The 16,304-nt window shown below is 37.9% G+C and overlaps 1 protein-coding gene across 8 annotated transcripts in view; it reads left to right on the top strand.

Annotated features, from left to right (window-relative positions):
• Positions 1-1,209: 1,209 nt before the first annotated feature.
• The window catches only part of PSPC1 (paraspeckle component 1), a 60,044-nt gene continuing 44,949 nt past the window's right edge, over positions 1,210-16,304 (top strand). For all 8 annotated transcript variants that reach the window (XR_008965492.1, XR_008965493.1, XR_008965489.1 and 5 more), the window contains exons 1-6: positions 1,210-1,695; positions 3,300-3,601; positions 6,202-6,297; positions 7,209-7,405; positions 11,391-11,475; positions 12,390-12,498. Coding sequence is in view for 3 of the 8 variants with exons in the window: in XM_057368482.1 (XP_057224465.1) it covers positions 1,300-1,695; positions 3,300-3,601; positions 6,202-6,297; positions 7,209-7,405; positions 11,391-11,475; positions 12,390-12,498 (1,185 nt within the window). In the remaining 5 variants the exon portion in view is untranslated. The remainder of the gene's footprint in view (positions 1,696-3,299; positions 3,602-6,201; positions 6,298-7,208; positions 7,406-11,390; positions 11,476-12,389; positions 12,499-16,304) is intronic.

The raw sequence follows: 16,304 nt of genomic DNA, 5'->3' as shown, positions 1-16,304 counted from the left end.
ATAGCCCCAGACAGTTATCTCCCAAAGAGCCCAGTATTGATGGCTTGGTGAACGCTAAACCTTGCCATTGACAGTAGTTAACCAATGAACATTTTGGAAGGAGAAAAATGGGTCCTTTAAAGTTCTTGTTATAATGTTTTCCTTCTACTATAAACATCCACTGAAATCTCCAGGCCTCTCTTCACTCGGATTTGTCTCCCACATCTGTCATGGTGAATGCCTTTTCTGTCCTGTCTGTCCGCAGGTCCTCCCATGCTGCACCATGGTGCCCGGGCAGTCCTGCCTGGCCTGGATCAGCAATGGTGTGGCCAGCAGGACCAGGGTAGTGACCGTCCACTCAGCACTGGTGAGGCCACACCTCGAGTGTTGTGTTGAGTTCTGGGTCCCTCAATTCAGGAATGACACTGAGATGCTAGAACAAGCCCAGAGAAGGGCAGCRGAGCTGGGAGGGGTCTAGAGCACARTGGTCTGTGAGGAATGGTTGAGGGAACTGGGGGTGTTTAGGCTAAAGAAAGGACTCTCAGGTGAAACCTTGTCACTCTCTACAAYCACCTGAAAAGAGGGTGTAGCCAGGYTGGGGTTGGCCTCTTCTCCCAGGCAACAGGTGAGAGGACAAGAGGACATAGCTTCAAGCTGCATCAGGGTATGTTTAGTTTGAACGTCAGGAGAAATCTCTTCACAGAAAGGGTAATTACACATTTGAACGGGCTGCCCAGAGTGGTGGTGGAGTARCTRTACCTGGAGGTGTTTAAGGAAAGACTGGACATGGCACTCAGAGCCATGCTCTACTTGACATGACGCTGCTCAGCCACAGGCTTGACTCGATCATCTCAAGAGGTGTTTTCCAACCTGACTCATTCTGTGCTTCTGTGAGTCCCTCGGCTGCCCCCACAGCCGCCTCATCCTCTCTGGAGTCACGCCTGCCTCCCTCTCCAGAAAGGGACCAGACACCTCCCCAGGGCACCCCACCTGCCCGCCTTTACCTCCAGAGAGACCCCAGCGAGGGGCTCCTCTGCGTRGGGACGAGGGGAGGAGACCACTGCTCTGACACAACACGGCTGCCCCCTCAGGCAGCGCCGCCGGCGCGCATCTGTCGCTATGGAGGGGAGCACAGATCAGCACGGGCCCCCGCGGCTGAGGGCGAGCGGGGCGGGGCGGGGCGGGGCGGGGCTTCACGCGGGGACGGCGCAACTCGCCTGGGTTGGCGGCGCCATTTTGAATTGGCTGAGGGTCGGAGGCGCCGGGTGCTGAGCAGGGTTCCGCGTCTCCCGAGGGAGAGCCCGCGAGGAAGGAGCGGATATGGCCGCCAATAGGAACTTGAAGCAAGTGCGGATTGAAAACAGCTCCCCAGCTGCGCCGCTGGGCATGGTGGGGGGTGGTGGCGGCGGCAGCAGCAGCAGCAGCAACCTGAAGGGATTGCGCGGCCTAGAAGCGGAGAGTGAGGCGGCGGCGGCCATGGCTTTGGCGCCGAGCAAAGAAGGTGGCGGAGATGAGGAGCAGGAGGTTGGTTTCACCATAGATATCAAGAGCTTTCTCAAACCTGGCGAGAAGAGCTATACGCAGCGCTGTCGTCTCTTCGTGGGGAATCTGCCTACTGATATCACCGAGGAGGATTTCAAGCGCCTTTTCGAGCGCTACGGGGAGCCCAGCGAGGTCTTCATCAATCGGGATCGTGGCTTCGGCTTCATCCGCCTGGTGAGGATCCGGGCGGGCCTTGGGGCTGCCTTCTCACCCTGGGGCTGTCTCTGAAAGCGGGAGGCTTCGGTCCCTTGCCCCCCGCCCCCTTCCCCTCCTTTTCGCCGGGTGTAAAGAAAGGCAGCGTCTGCCTCTCATTCTGTCCTTCCTTGCTGCTAGCGCTGGTCCCTCCGCTTCTTCTTCCTTCTCTCCCCTCTCCTGTTTGCCTCCATGCGTCCAGACCCCTGCGTTCAGAGTAGCCCTCCCAGCCCCTGGAGTTTCGGTCCCCACCTCGCCCTATGGCATTTAGTGCAGTTCATTTTAACGACTGGACAGGATTGTTTCGAAATACCRTTGCTCGCACATCGTGAACGTAGAATATAAAATCACGGAATTGCAAAGATTGCGGACTGCGAGTTGTTTAAATTACTTGTACCCAGATTAAGACTAGACTTTTAGGGGTAATACAGTATTTAATTAAAACATGCTCGAGTTAAGCATGCAAAAATTTGAATCATCCGAAAAGTTTACGATGCTGTATTTAGATGGTACTTAAGTGTGCGGGATTCTTTTTCACGATTGCTCTGTTTGGAATGCACCGATTTATATAATTCTGGGAATAGCTTTAGAGAGCTTTAGGTGTTTAGCATGATTTTTCCGTATTTTTTACTGGTTAGGATTTTTTTTTTTCTTTGTGGTTGTCATCTTAAAATGCTTGTGGCATTCTACCATGCATCTTTTACCCTGAGAATTCTCCAGCCTGAAATAGCAATTTTCTGGAGGAAGTGCGATATATTTATCTCGTTACTCAGTTTTGTGTGTAATAGAGATTAGGTGGAGCTTTATTGTAAACTTCCCTTTTCCTTACACCTAGGACTACATACAGATCTTAACAGCTTCCCTAGCCAGTCGAACTGGGAAGAAAAATAGAAGAATTTCTTTAAATGTAAGGGATTGCGAGTAGCAAAATTGGTGAAGATTTCTGAAGTGAGAAAAAAGGTGGCTGTTGATGTACAGTCTCATGGATGTGGGTGCAAAAAGCCCATAAATGCAAGAACAATGAATACATGAGCTAAGAGCRTAATTTTATCATTTGTTGATGAAATTTGAATTGGACATCCATGGAGAGCAAGTGTGATRCTTTTACTTATTTAAAAGCAAAGCAAAGACCCAACCCAACCTTACCTGTAATGTAATCTTTGAGGAAACTGTTTCCTGCTGCATGGAGCTAGGTATGCAGAATTAGGGTGGGTAAACATTAAAAGCATCAAGTTCTTAAGTCTACTCAAAACGTTTATAGAGAAGCACCATCATGAGAATTTAAGTCCTTTAATGTGCAACAAAAAATATGCGCAAATTGCGCCTAAGTTATCTTTTAGAATAAAACCATAAGGGGTAATGAATGCATTTTTTTTTTCAATGAGAGGACAGAGACATTGTTTGTTGGGTTTTTTGTTGTTGGATTGGTTTGTTTTTTTGATTGGGGGGGAAGTKGAATGATCCTGATGCCAATTGCACAAGTGAAGGAAAACAACTTTGCTACTTTTAAAGGGGGTGGACRCACAAAAGTGATACTTGCTGTCTTTGAAAATTAAAGATATGAAATATTTTATATCTTGATAAAGGAATCTAGGACCCTGGCTGAAATAGCAAAGGCAGAACTTGATGGTACTATTTTGAAGAGCAGACCACTTCGAATTCGATTTGCTACACATGGAGCTGCCTTAACTGTGAAGAATCTGTCGCCTGTGGTTTCCAATGAGCTGCTGGAACAAGCGTTCTCACAATTTGGGCCAGTGGAAAGAGCGGTTGTTGTAGTAGATGATCGTGGCAGAGCTACAGGGAAAGGTTTCGTAGAGTTTGCAGCAAAACCTCCAGCACGGAAAGCTCTAGAAAGATGCAGTGATGGGGCATTCTTGCTAACAACGTAAGTTCACAGGTTTTTGTTTGAATTTGTGAGTATATATTCCTAATGTGAACAAAAAATGCACTCATGGTGTTCCCTAGTTCTTATTTTGTTTTCAAATTSTGGAAGCCATAAGGTTAGAAATTAAGGTGTTTTACGTGAGTACCACAAATACTCGGGTTTTTTTTTGAGAAAGCCATTTTTCTCTGCGTATTGTTTCTAATATTTCATRTTACCCTATGAGAGTCTGAGAGCAAAATATTGAGTTTTTTCTTGTCCATATGCAATATTACTTTTTCTTCTTTATATACTAAGCCATTTTCTGTTGAGACTTTATTTTCATTGATTGCACTCTTCCTGATCCCRGTAACAAAGTGACCAAATAATGTTCCTTTGTTTCTTAACAAAATAGTGCATGACATTGCTGMTATATCTGTAGACTAAAGTGTTTCTATCTCAAAAATTATCTTTGGCTTGTAAGGCCAGGATTTTATTGTTGGTTTAAAATGAAGACTGAGACTGAAGATGTTTATACTAGTGATGTTTGGAAAGCAATCTATTTCAAGGACAAGCAAGCTTGCAAATAGCAGCACTTCTCTTGCATCTCATATTTCTGTACTTGCCAAAGAGAGTTGTTAACTGCTGTACTGTAACACAGTCACAAGTGACGTTTTCAAATGCTTTTTTAAAGGCTACATGAAATGGTAGATATTTATGATTATTTTTTTATTTTTCTGACTCCCATTGGGAAAATAAGGTGGTTTCACAGCATGGAGACTTGCTGCCATTGATTTGGATAACTTGTAGTTCTTTTCCTGCCCTGCCTGTGATATTCTTTTATCTGCCTGAGAACTTTATGATACTTCCATAAGGCACTTGTGCKTGCTAAAACAAAAGAAAAGTAATCATTCGTATGGGCGTCCATTGCAGTCTGTTTAAGCACAGGAAGGTTCTTGTTAATGTCAGGTCCAGCAGAGAGTAAGACAGGAGAAAACGTTGCCAGGAGGAGATGGCAGGTGAGTAAGGGGTCTGGAACTCCAATTTCTTGTGATAATTTCTTAAATCTTATGTGCCACTGAACTGATTTGGTGGTTGCATAATAAATTTTAATACTTACTTGCGGTTATCCGGAGGTGCCAGCAGTTTGTTCTTATTCCCTGGGTTTTCTTGGTGTTAGTTATTGAATGGAAGTGTAGTGAGCCAGACAAGGGAACTAATGTACTGCAGTGTTACATGAGTGCTATTCTTGACATGAGAGATGTGGCAGGAAAAAATGGGATCCCCTAGGATATGAGGGGAAAGGTATTCCTGTTTTACCAGATGGGTGGATCAATTGAATTGATCATCTAACCATGGCCTGATTGAATAAAAAGCACTTGGTGGTCGTTTCCTTGCTTAGATGATGTGTTTCCTATGGCTCAGTTGCAARGATAATTGGCATGAATCTGCTGCCATCTACTTTAATGTTCTGCTTCAGAGTCTAAAATTTTACCTTTTTTAACAGAAAACTCTGCCTTATCAGAACAAAATCTTTCAATTCCTGTATAAATCTATCAAAACTAAACGTTCAAAACATTAGAGTTTTAACATCGTTGATTTAAGTTGTAACTTATTAGCACCACAGTTCAATTGCATTAAATAGCAGAAATGTCAGAATTGCTATGCAGATAGCATCAGAAGAAACAGTTGCTGAGTTGTGCCCTGTGATTCCAGGSTTCATCTTGTTAGTCTAAACTTAACATTGTAAAGAGAGTAATTGTAAAATGTATTGGGGACTCGTTTTTCTGGTTTGGTTTCRGTTGGTTTTTTTGTTTTGGTTTGTTTTGTTTTGTTTTGCAGAGGGGGACTGGGGCAGTAGGGGAAGATCTGCAAGGTGAAATGGAGGCATGGAACACACTAAATGAGTGCTGGTGTTTTGAAAATTGTGTCGCTAGTGCTCCGTGTTCTGTAAGCTCTGCTCCCAAGACTGATGCAGAGCTTTATACACAGTTCAGAGTTCTTACACTGCCCTCTCTGKCAGTACTGGCTCATGCTTTCTTCTGGTTACTACATTTCAAGGAAGCTGTTTTCAGAGATAAATTAGGATTCTGACTTCTGAGTCTRTGGTTGTTCAAATAATGGATTTTAAATAATTTAAACAGAAGCATTTTTCTATTTATCCCTGTAATATTAATACCAAATCATCAAGCTGTTTTCAGTTGTAGAATAACTTGCAAAACTAAGTTGTAAAAGTCAGTAGAAATATGAAGTTGTGTTGTTCTACTTTGTATTTGTTGCTTTCCCAGTACAATCATGGCCTCTGTKGTGCCTCACTCATGAAAACAAGAAGTTAGTTCCTTCTTAAGTATTTTCTAATTGTTGGTAGATGGTTTTGGTATTTTAAAAAACCAAACAGAACTGTGTCAAGTAAGTTGTGATTTCTAGGCAGAATAGCCTGGTTTGGGTATAGAAACAATTATTTTCCAAAGGTAATTCTTAAAATCAGGATTCAGTGGAATTCCGTGATTTAAGACAAGACACAGGAATTACTGTTACCTTTCTGGAGTGTTTCTTCAAAATGCTAAAATAAATTGTAACTGCTTCATTGATGACTGAGTAATTAAATAGAAAATGTTTTCCAGAACACCTCGACCAGTTGTTGTAGAACCAATGGAGCAATTTGATGATGAGGATGGACTCCCAGAGAAGCTAATGCAAAAAACACAACAGTACCACAAGTAAGTTGTGATTAGCCTTATTTTATAAACAATGATTTATGTACTTAGTTACCTTTGTAAATATATACTAGTTTTTACTTTTGAGTTTGTATAGTAGGAAGTAGTGCTTTGTATGTTGTGCTGTTTTGTGTCAAAGGATTAAACAGGGCCTTCCTAATCATARTAAAATTCAGACTTGGCTTGTTGGTTTAACATTCTGTGCATTTATTGTAGTAGAGAGATGGTTGGCCTACACTGCAATCAGTGGGAGCTTGTTGCCAGCAAASTACAGTGTTTGCAGTCTCCATGGAGTGTAAATCTTTGCAGTTTCCACAGTTCGGGTAAAACATGGAACATGACATGAGATAGTGAATCTTGGTCATGAAATAGAAGTCCCATAATCTGAAAAGAATATGTTTTAATTGTAACTTGCCATTCATGTTGCTTGAATCTAAAATCTTTATTCTGTTAAGACTGTAGAGCACCACTTCTTAAAAAATTGTCACTGTTAGGTACAATATTAGTGTTAGAATGGGAAATAAAATGTGGTTACGTCTTCATGTTTACRGATTCTGGCTAATATTCTGAGCTGTGTAGAAAGCTTTGGTATTTATTTAGATAACTGGTTTTATGAATTGACTGCTTGCTTTAGAAGGCTGAAAACAGTCAAATCTAGTGTTGCATAATATTCATTGCTGATATAAATATGGATTTTTATCTTAAAATTAAGTTGAATCTTTGGACAATTTTTGGAAAAATTGTCTTTTTAGTTGTCTTAATGTCTGAATTAAGTGTTGTGTGAATGTAGTCATATGACAGGTAGATAAAAAGTCAGTTCTACACCTAAGTGATTGTTTATACATTCTCTGGCTGTTACAGCTGTTGATCTAAATGTGTCCTTCTGTACATTTTTACTGCGAAATTTTTATTAGGGAAAGAGAACAGCCTCCACGCTTTGCTCAGCCTGGAACGTTTGAGTTTGAGTATGCTTCRCGGTGGAAGGCTCTTGATGAGATGGAAAAGCAACAGCGTGAACAGGTTGACAGGAACATTAGAGAAGCCAAAGAGAAACTAGAGGCAGAAATGGAAGCAGCTAGACATGAGCATCAGCTAATGCTGATGAGGCAAGGTAAAACCAAATAATTTACTAGTATCAAATTTGTTTTGTCACAGGTTTTTCTTTTTCGTGTAGCATATTGAGCTGTACACTTGGACATGTTGCTGGCCACTATTTAATTAAAGGCATTTAACTGAGAAAAAGGAAGTAATACTTCTCTGTGTACATATTCCTTGATGATTTGCAGAATTTAAGAAGCTGATAGAGGTGATTGTTTTCTTCACTTCCGAAATCCGTCTTTAGGAAAAAGTTTACTTAACTTGTTTTTCCTRAATAGGTATATGTGCTTCCATTGTGGAAACATGCTGTTTTTATAAGGTCTTGTACAGAGCATAAAGTATTATGAGGAAAATAATAACATAAAAACATAASTATGTAATAACATGAAAAGCGTAAGATCTTATACAGAGTGTAATAATATAGAAAACTGTTTTGAAATGCCAAAAAGTTMCCTCAGCACCTGAAATGACAACTGTTTCTTAGTTTATTTTCCAAGAAAAAAGCATTAAGTTTGCTTGTAAGCACAGATGTATGTTACAGATGAGGAATGTGCATGTCAATATGATCCAAGAACACTGCCGACAATACACAGTATAGCTCTCCCTTGTAATTAGACACACATTATAATTTTGTATGTATGCAGGAATGAGATTTGTAAAGATGGTTCAGTGCTTAAAATAYAGGTTGGGTAAATCCACTGTTGATTTATCCAATTGTTAATATTTAACAGTTTTAATGATCCAGTCCTAAAATTGATGTGCTTTAATTTCCTTTGAATTTATTCACCTGTTGCCTGTACTTGAGGGCAAGATTAGAGATTACTTTTTCTTAAATTCATGTCTTAATTACCTTTTAAAYAGACAAGATGACAGTGGTCTCTTTATTAAGATAGAAAAGCTCTTGATGGTAAAACTTCTTAGGTATGTTTTTGTATAGTAGGGTTTCTTTTAACCATAATGAGGGAAAAGATATTCTGCTTTTTGAATATCTGTTAAGTGCCAGTTCTGTAGAGAAGAAGAGAGAATTATTCCTTCCATTAAAGAGCCACTAAAACATGAATGCATTTCATGCTACTATTCCAGTGAGGAAATGTGAGGTTTTTTTTTTAGTTTAGGAGGAGTTTGGTTTGGTTAATACCTCTTTGGTACTAGATAACTTAGAATAATCAGATTTCTTTTTAGTCACCTGCTGGCATTTAATTTTCCAAGATCTAGGGATTAGTAAGTATTCCTTCTGTTTTAATCTTCTCAATTCTTCRGCTTCAGTATGTATGAAAATAACGTGTTTTTTTCCACTCATATTTATTTTCAAAGATTAGCTGCCTCTTGTTGCTCTGAACAGTGTGGGTCTAAGCTCATGCCATGCCAAGCATATTAATTATATTAATGAGATTGCATCATAGGATTCTGTAGAAAGATGTAGTGAGATTTCTAAGGCATCAGAACCTGGAATTAATATTTTTGTATCCCTGGTCCACAGAGTCAAATTTAAAGATGTATTGAARCAGTAACTGTGAAATATGAAATAAAATAGGAAATACCATGTCATCTTCTATAAAGAAGGCAGGAAGGATGAGCTTACTGGTCCACATRCTCTTGTAGGTGAAGGTTGTGTTGAAACTGCTTTATGAGAGCTAATAGTACTTGAMCTTTAGAACATGTTGTAGTTTAAGTACTCATGTTTTTATGGTGTGGTGTTAATACTGAAGGTAGACTTAATTCTTTTGATATGTGTAAGTTTTCACTTTTCAGTGTTATATTTGGACAGACTGAATCCGAAGTAATTTGTAAAGCASAATATGTGTTTCCATGTATAAGTAAATTGCGTGGTATTTCTGATCTATGTACTGGTGGTATGCATCAAACATTTGTAAATATTCTCTCATAATGATGGTTAAATAGATTATGAAAATACTGGAAAATGTGACTGAATTTGTCCAGAAGCTTAATTTTTTTRTCAATTATATGGAAGCTTCGCATTTATTTTCCAGCTTGTAGGATTAACTTCTTCGGTGAGAGAACACTTTCACCTCCTAATCTCTGCTATGTAGAAGGTTGAAGACAAAATGAAGACCTTGCCCTTTATAAGAACAAGAAAGTGCAGAGGCTAATAATGATGCTCTGTTTGTTTTCTTTTTTTTCCCACAGCTGCTTTAGTGCAGACTTTTTCTGTCCAGAGAAAGGGCCTGTCAGTCAAGCATTAAAATCGTTGCAGGTCTTTTAATATGAATAGCTCTTGTGCAGAGTTTGAACCTTCCATATCTGTATTTTCATCTGGCCTAGTAAGACTTTCTTCCAGAATTTGGCGGTTGTCAAATGATACTGAATCATAATTTGCTATGTTGAACTTTTAAAATACTACCAGTTTCAAGAAAGGCAATAATCACAACTATGCTATGGAGAAAAATTAAGAGAACATTGAGAAAAGTTGAGTACTACACCTTAAGAACAAAGGATGGTAAATGATAAATTTGTAGCAATTAGAGGTAGAGAGAAAGTAGGAAATCCTGTGCCGGAGTGCACAAGAAACAGGGAATTATGCATGAATTTGAAAGAGCAAAGAACTGAAAAGGAAACATTTTCCATTTCCCTTGGACAGTGTTGCGTACAGAATGGGTTAGTTTTTGATCTCAGTAATACCCTGAAGCAGCCTAAAGGATCATTTTAAAAGAAAAGCTCACTTGAACTCTGAAATAACCTAAAGGTTATTTAAAAGTTAAAAAAAAGTGTGCTTGTGACACTCCCCAGCTATCAGGATACCAGTGGCCAGGCCTTCTGTGGCAAGCACARTTAGAAAGAAGCAGCCCTCAGACTTAGTGATCTGAATGAATTTTCAATGTATTCAGATCCCGTTGAAATGTGAAATGTATTCGTTTTGCAGAAGAGAATGGGAAACYAATCCTGCAAAATGGGGTTGAGAATGGACTTCTAATGTCAACAGAGATCTTGTGAGAGTAAAAATCTGATAATCTGCTTTGTTCAAAAAGAAAACAAATGCGTGCTATTTTGGCACAATGTACTGACTATTGTAGTTTTTGGATATTAAAGTAAAATTTAAAGTTGTAATACTTTATACTGATGCAAGTTTGAGGAAAGTGATTTGCATAACTAAAAAGATATTTTAATTAGTATAGTGAAGAAACACATAGAGAAAATGTGGAGACAAGTTGAACTAAAGCATAAAAGAGAGGTAATAAGAGTGGTATGGGAAAATGTTACTTGTGGTTTCTGTAAATAATATGTGGCTGATATCTTATGAAGTTAAAAAATACAGAACTGCTTTCTAACAAATTGGTAGCATTAATATTAATTGAAGAAAGCATAAATTTCCAGGCAGAAATCAATAATGTGACTGGTCAGCAAAAGTAATTGCTAGGAGTTATACCCTGCTTTTTAAGAGCATTTTAAGTGCTTCTTAAGAGGTTATGGCTGTTCCTTTTTTGTGGGGTTCAAAGATTCATRTAAGTTGCAGTAACCAGAGTCATAATAGATCTCCGTGGAGGTTCAGACTTCATGCATCTGAAGTTCATATCACTTTTCTTTTTCTGATGTGTGCCACRCAGTGATCTGCAGTAGATAGTGGAGAATATAAAAGTCCATAAATATGGAAATACTATAAGCAGTGGTTTTCTTGGTAGTGTGACTTTAACAGTGCACAACATTGTGAGAAAATTGATGCCCTGTCCTTCATGTAACATCAGGATGGATTTAAGGGTTTGGGAGGTTTTTTTTCCTTTTCTTTGAGAAYTTAAGATTTCTTTTTACATAACCTGCTTTGGAGGCTTTGTCCATTTTGTACCTTTCTTTGTTTGTGAGCCATGTATCCAGTGTTTTTTCAAGTACTAGACTTAGCTCTGTGGTAAGAGATGAGTTAAATGCATTGAAAAAWTTGTGTAAAAAATGGAATGTTTCTGTAATCTGACAGTATTAACAATTTTTGTGTTGCTACATTATTGACTGACAGCTTTTATATTTAAATACAATTTTAATCCTGTTAGATCTCATGCGTCGTCAAGAGGAATTGAGGCGTTTGGAAGAACTTCGAAACCAAGAACTTCAAAAACGCAAACAGATACAATTGAGGTATTTTGTCTTGTACTGTGCAAAGGTGTCATGCAGCTACTGTAGGCCTGCATGAATTTAGATATGTTTGCTATATTTGCTTTTCAAAAGCATAATGTGTGATGTTTCTGATWATGTTAATATAATGCTAATATAAAAGAGTGGTTTCAAGTGTTTCTTGATTTTTTTTTCACTTATTTCAGCTCTGTTGGTTTTGCTGTACATTTGTGAGATTTCTAAATAGTGTCAAAATGTCTTAGCCTATGTTTCATTTTTATTTTAACGTTGTGACCGAAGCATAGTGTGTTAGATAGGAGCATGCTTCTTCTAAGTTTTATGGGCAGGTGATCTGCATATGGATTTATAGCATTGCAGTCTTAGAGTCTGACATGGGATTTTGGAAGATATTTTCACTTGACATTCTAGTATGTCACAAACAATTTTTGTTTTAAGATCCAGTTCATGCAAATAATTGTTTTAGTGCCTCTTCTAAAGTTTAAGTAAACAGACATAGTACGATCATATTGATTTATACTTTTTGTGTTAAATACCACAGTAAATGTTGATAAGAAGGAAASAACAACATAAACATCTCAGAATTAAAAATGTGGTTTTTGGTGGTGTTGAAATGTTTTAATCCATAGTGGCTTCTTAAAAACTGGAATATTTTAACCAGTTTACCAATATATAGCTGGAAGAGTAGGTGTAGAATGTATTGGTATTGAAATTACTTGTATTCCAGTTTAAAAAAAACGAAAACCAAACAAAACTTAAAAAGTACTCAAACGCATGAAGTTGAGTAGATTAGTGCCTTACAATATGTAAAAAATAATTAATGACCAATTTTGTTTATATGCTTGATCATAGTCTTGAGACTGAGTGCAAGTCTGAACAGTCAAGAGACTAAGATGACATAATTTTTAAAAATATCCTAGACATGAAGAAGAACATAGACGTCGTGAAGAAGAGATGCTACGCCAGAGGGAACAGGAAGAATTACGACGACAGCAAGAGGGAGGATTTAAGCCCAATTTCATGGACAATGTAAGTTCAATTCTGTGGGGAAAGTCCAAATTRGAAAAGATTTTTTTTTATTGTATTATTTTTATTCTAGTTGTTGAACTGCCTTCTTGTTGGCTGTTGTTTCTTCAGTATTTCATCATTSTCCTCAGTGAATTGCTACATATTCAGTAGTGTAGTTATTCTCTTGTGTGCTGACATCACAGTTATTTTTCGTACAAGCTGGTGATGTAACACTTCCATTAAGTGAAGGTGTTCAGATAGGAATATTTTACTTGGAAATTGCAATGTTTCAGTGAAGTAATTCTTAAGTGGGAGGTGATGGGAGAACACCCATCCTGATGTTTCTGTCAGGAAGTGCCCTAGTCTACCTGAGGGTTTAAATTTTAAACCAGTTCATGCTGTTAAGGTGGTTTGAATTACTGGTTTTGGCTTATGCTTAAATTAGTAAGAATAATATGCTTCAGAAACAAAAAGAGCAATGTTAATTTCATATGGAACCTGAAATCACTCTTCCTTTTGACCGTGTGTAAAACTGGATGAGGAAAACATCCAAATCATTACTAAAGGATTCTGAAAAGATGACAACGGTGGGGGAAAATTTGTCCTCTGATATAATCTGTACATCATTTAAATTAGAAATTTAGGTATACTCTGCCTCTGAAGAGTCATCCTTCAGTACTAACAAAACGGTGCTATCAGAGGAGTCAGCTTTAAATTTTTTTGGTCAAAGGAAAAGTTTTTTTTTCTACTGACTAGATCAGTTACATGAATGCAAACGATTGCWAATGCTTTAGTTTCTTATGAATAGGATGCTCTTTACTGTTACATCTATTCCTAGTGATAAAACAATGAATATGAAAGTCACACAATGCTCTTTTACATTATTGAAACAATTGTAGTCTGCAGGAGGGGATTTTGCCCCCCTTCCCAGGTGTAGCTTCCTACATCAATTGAAAATGAACGGCTGGTTTCTTAGCTACTTCCTGTGAAAGAAAAACTTGTTTTACATTCTATACTGTATAATTTTATGTAGGGTTGTGAAGAAATTATTATGCACGTTCTGAGACATTCTAGGAGATGTTAAAAAATAAATTATTTCCTGTTCTCAGCAAGACATTTTTCCCCCTCTTCTGCCCCTTAGTGTTTTAGTAGAGGTGGGGAGGAAGTAAAATAGTTCTTTGATTTTACTAACAGGTGTCAGTTGATTTTGCTGACTGTGTTTTGAAGGACTCGCATCCAAAAGTGGATGGTAATTTATTTCCATGTATGCTCTCACTTGAAAAGAAAACTGCTTTCAGCATGTCTTTTCTTCAGGATGATGAAGACCAAGAATCCAGAATGCATACTGTCCTTTGGTGTGCTCCAAATATTATTAAACATCCTTGGGTAAACAGCATGTAACAGTTGTCTTGATATAATTTAGAAATAGTACTTACTGATTGTGACTTSTGTAGTGCCAAATGTGAAATTTTATTTCACTGTAATATCTTGAAGTAGCATCTTTTGGGGTTGCCTGACTTTCAGGGTTGCCTGACCCTTTAAGCTACCTGTCAAAACCTCCTGGCTCACTTGTGAGACCCATGCTTCTTGCTGCAGAGAGCTGYAGTAATAGGAAGCTGGGGAGCCAACCCACAGCCCTGGGATGGCAGTAGCTTGCTCAGATTCCACTGCTGTTAGGAGGTTGCAGCCTATATTCTGCAGCTTGGAGTGCTGGGGAAAACTCGATAATGTTGACCACCACAGCCTTTACTGTTTTTTTCTTGTATCTGCCTTGAGATAATATTATTATTAGTGTCTGTGCTTAAATTGCTTACCATAGTTTGTCCATCCTTGTTGCTTATCTACATTTTTAAACTCCAAACCCTATATGAATAGAAACTACTAAAGTTGGTGTGCTGGACTTGGCAAAAATATAGGATAAGAAGGGAAGAGGAGTGGTTCAAGTGGTAAGCGCGTTAATCACTGTGYGTAATTTTTATGACTTTAATACATCGAATTTTTTGGAGACGAAAAGTAAAAGGTGGAAGACTACTTTGGAAGAGTGTAGCTCTGCCACTCCTGTTAYTAAAATTGTGTGTTCATCTGGAACTACTTAATACACTGCAGGAATATATACAGTTTTGCAGTAACAGCACTACCAAAGTGTTTTAAGTTATATAAAAAGGAATATAGAGTACATGTGCTGTTTTTTAAACATCATATGAAATTGAAGTGTCACATACAATARTACATGAAAAAATGTATTCTCTAGACTAGTCTTTAGTCTTCTGGTCATGGCTTGACTTAGGTTTTACTTCTAATGCTCTTTAAAAGAGGAAAAATTGAAACAAAATGGCATGTCATGTGTTTACTTTCTTTAGCAACAATTTCTAATCAGGGCAACTGTGTGACTAAGCATGCCTATAATATTTTAGATGTTTGTTATAACATGTTTTTAGATAACTGTAGGTATGTGGTGTGAATGGGAATTGGAAAAGCCTTTGCATTTTGCAGCAGAGAACTGTAAACCTTTTGTGGAGGTTGCAAAAAGATATATCAATTTTGATTTCAACTTAGACTTTCTTATACAACTAATTTGGTTTTATTTGTTCTTACTAATGCTTGTTTACTGTGAATAGATTCCATCTTATACTTACTTCTACCCTCAGATTACTACTGTACATGTGCTCAGAAAGTTATTCTCTATTTTCAGAGGCTAAAAGTTGACTCTTGATAAGAATTTCATTTTTTGATGCTTTTGGATAGTTTTTTACTATAGCAAGTCTTGATAAACTCTGTTGGCATAATTCTTACAACACAGTAAAGTCTTCTGCCAACCATGTATTTACTAGGACAATAATAATTGTTTCTAATCCTTGTTTTTGTTTCTTAAAAGCTTTGAAAAATAGGCTTTTATCACTTATATCCTATCACTTTTACTGGTCAGGCTAAAACAGGAAGATAAATGGTAAGTGCAGTGGCAACCAGAATTGACCCCTCTCATACAWGGCTGCAGTATTAGGCTTTCCTGTTGAAAGTTTCTATCTGTCTTTTCCCTAACTCATTAAACTTGGATTTTTAAAAAATATAACTACTTTTGAAAAAAATCTTGTAATCAAGCTTAACGCAGCTGCCAGTTACTTGGTTTTGTTACAGATGTTAAAAATACTTTGTGAGAAGATTTCTCTTTCTGAAGCATTCTTGTTGCTAGTGATGTTGTACATTGGAAATTTGATTACATTGATTGTTTATCTAATGGGCAGCCTGGTGATTCTTAAACGATTTATTAATCTAGTTGTGTGATCTCTACTAGATAGATTAATAAACACTTCCATTTTGGGTTTTTCCCTTCCTTTCTAAAAGTCAGTTAGTTGAAATATGCTGTTATAGCTCAATAATTTGTATGCATTCTGAGTTCACARTAGCTTAATTGGGAAACTTGTTTCCCAGTGGTATTTTGCTGATTTTTATTTTGCATACATTCTTTTGGCTGAAAGAAGAACTTGCTGGTGGTGAATTATTTTTCAACAGCACAAATATTTTTTAAAAGGAAGTACTTCTGAGTGCCAATAATACATTAATTATTCAAACATGCAATGGTTATTATCCAGTTATGAGTGGCTTGCTTAGATTTACATTGTTGAATCACTTATCAGAGCCATCATACAAAATAATTCCACTTCCAAGACCTGCTTTTATCCATGTCACCAGCTTAGTCATTTGGATTTAGTGTGTTGAAATAGTTTCCATGTGTCTAAAACAGAGATCAAAATATGTAGGAGTTGTAGACMTTAGTTTTGTGGTGCAGTGATTTACTTCTGTAATAACAATGTGAAATGATGTTGGGT

The sequence above is a fragment of the Malurus melanocephalus genome, unplaced genomic scaffold (genome assembly GCF_030028575.1).
Source record: "Malurus melanocephalus ecotype Western Australia unplaced genomic scaffold, MMel_1.1 scaffold_93, whole genome shotgun sequence".
Lineage (NCBI taxonomy): Eukaryota > Metazoa > Chordata > Aves > Passeriformes > Maluridae > Malurus > Malurus melanocephalus.
Note: the sequence above shows the minus strand (reverse complement) of the source record. Positions and strands in the feature narration are given on the sequence as shown.